General features: G+C 30.2%; 1 protein-coding gene across 1 annotated transcript; it reads right to left on the reverse strand.

Moving 5' to 3' along the window:
* Positions 1-1,443: 1,443 nt before the first annotated feature.
* LOC108564605 (protein lin-32-like) lies at positions 1,444-1,998 on the reverse strand. Its single transcript, XM_017923706.1, has one exon. It carries the CDS (start codon positions 1,996-1,998, stop codon positions 1,444-1,446), a length of 555 nt encoding a protein of 184 aa, XP_017779195.1.
* Between the last annotated feature and the right edge of the window lie 201 nt (positions 1,999-2,199).

Raw genomic sequence — 2,199 nt, forward strand, 5'->3', positions numbered from 1 at the left:
GTGTTTTTTTCTTTTACCTCCACTTTACGAAACTGCGCTTGAATAATGAGATTTTCTACTGAACGTTCGTTGCAAATATGACAAAGTGCGTTTTATTTTTATCGTTTAGTGATTATAATGATTTGCTATTCAATTAGTCACAAACTACACATACTCTTTTCAGTAGTTACGAACTTGTGTATGTACGTTCATAAATTTTTAATGTTATAAGTTTTATTTTATTGTATTTTTATTGTCTTCAATTCTCGAAATAATTCAATAAATTAGTATAATTTAATTGCTTTGAAACTTATATTAGTTTTCGTATTTAATTTATTTGAAATCATATGTCTTAATAAAAAGCCTTAGTCATTATTCATAAAAAGTTGTATTTTTTAAATTGTCTTGTACATAAAAGTTAAAGAAAGAGCAAAATCTTTAATTTAACAAAAAAAAATTATAAAATTATACGAAACTTTACAATTTTATACAAATTATTAGAATTATCTTAAAATATGAATTTTCGTGCATTTTTAAGACAAAATAAATATGTTTTTTTTTAATAAAATTTTCATTATACTTATTATAATTAGAATCATATTTTTTAAATTGTAAATTGAATTCGCACAAAAATAAATAAATTTATTATGTTAATCATTAAATAAGTTCAAAAACATTAAATTGATAAACAAAAACAACGTGAGATTAACGTCAAATATCAACTTTACCATAAGATGACGACAAAATATAATTATGTGATGTCAATCTATTTTTTTGCATAATTTCTATTTGAGCATACGTATTTTGATCGGATCTAGCAGTTAAACATAATAAAGTAAATTTCAATAAAGTAACAATGTGCGTGTATTGTTTCTACAGTTTTTTCGTCTTTTGCTGGAGTTAGCAATAAAAATATTAAAATATAATTTTAACTCTAAGATAAAATTATTATATTTCTATAATATTATTGGTACGTTTGATGATTAACTTTTAAAAAATATTAAAATATGCTTTTATGAAATAATGTATTTCTATTTTTTTTTTCATTTTTGATAATAAGCAACCAACTTTTGTCTGTTCCAATGGATAAGTCTAAGAGTTAATACAAACGACGTGGAAATACGTGTGTTATTCTTTCTTCTTATTAGGAAATTCATATATTTTAATTAAAATATAGTTTTTCTCTCCTCGTTAATTCTTATGTTAATTGGTTTATTTTTTGATAATATCTCTAATAAATTTGGCGACGGATATTGATTATAATTGATTGAAGAAATAAAAAAAGCGTAATTTTGTAAACTATGTAGAAATGTGTGTTAGAAATTAATTATTTGTTTTAATTAAAAATATTATTGGTTCTTTCGTACGTTAATTTTTTGTTTCTCGTTATTGTGACTGTGCTTTTTTTGGTGAAAGCTGTTATTTTATTAATTGAGAATATTATAAATTATGTAGGTACTTATCCTAATCCCTTTGGAGTAGTTCGTGGAGGGCGGAGATGTACGTCTGGGCCATCTGAAGCGTCTCGAACTTTGACAGTTTCCTGTCGTTGCCCAAGGAAGGCACGACGTCCCGAAGGCGATCGAAGGCATCATTCAGGCTGTTCATCCTTCGTCTCTCTCTCGCGTTCGCCGCCAAACGCCTCTTCTTCATAACATCAACCTGCGGCTGCTGACTCATCATCTTCTTGGAGGAGTCCTTCTTGTAACTGTCGCAGGACTTGTAATAGTCCTGCCTGTGATAGTTATCGGAGCTGCTCTCCGCCTTGTGCTTATTGTAATCGTAAAGATTGTTGTTCTCTCCGTAGTACTGCTGCTGGCAACCCCAATCATCCTTGCTGCTGCCGTAGCAATTCGGTATGTAGGGTTGAGAAGACATTCCGGATTCAGAGTTGTTGCCGGGACTTGAGAGCATGCAATAATTGTAGGAACTTCCTGGACTCGAGATGCGTGGAGATACGTAACCGTCGGATGATCCCCCGTTTGACATTTGGATGCGATCGCCGTATTTGAGGAACATAATCAGTCTTTATATGCAGCATATAGATTTATTCGTATCGTATCGCACTCTTCTCAAGCAGTGTTCTTTGAAAATCACTCAACAAAAAAAATCAATCACTTGAATGAAGAGCAGTAACTTTGATCGTCCATAAATTGTAGAAGGCAGGAGAAGAAGCAGCTCCGCTATTATTATTTCCGAAAAATCTCTTACATATCTCTT

The sequence above is a fragment of the Nicrophorus vespilloides genome, unplaced genomic scaffold, assembly GCF_001412225.1.
Source record: "Nicrophorus vespilloides isolate i.1.1-1 unplaced genomic scaffold, Nicve_v1.0, whole genome shotgun sequence".
Lineage (NCBI taxonomy): Eukaryota > Metazoa > Arthropoda > Insecta > Coleoptera > Silphidae > Nicrophorus > Nicrophorus vespilloides.

What these genes read in the sequence shown, in the direction of transcription:
- LOC108564605 (XM_017923706.1), bottom strand. Translation starts at nt 1,998, where the DNA reads ATGTTCCTCAAATACGGCGATCGCATCCAAATGTCAAACGGGGGATCA.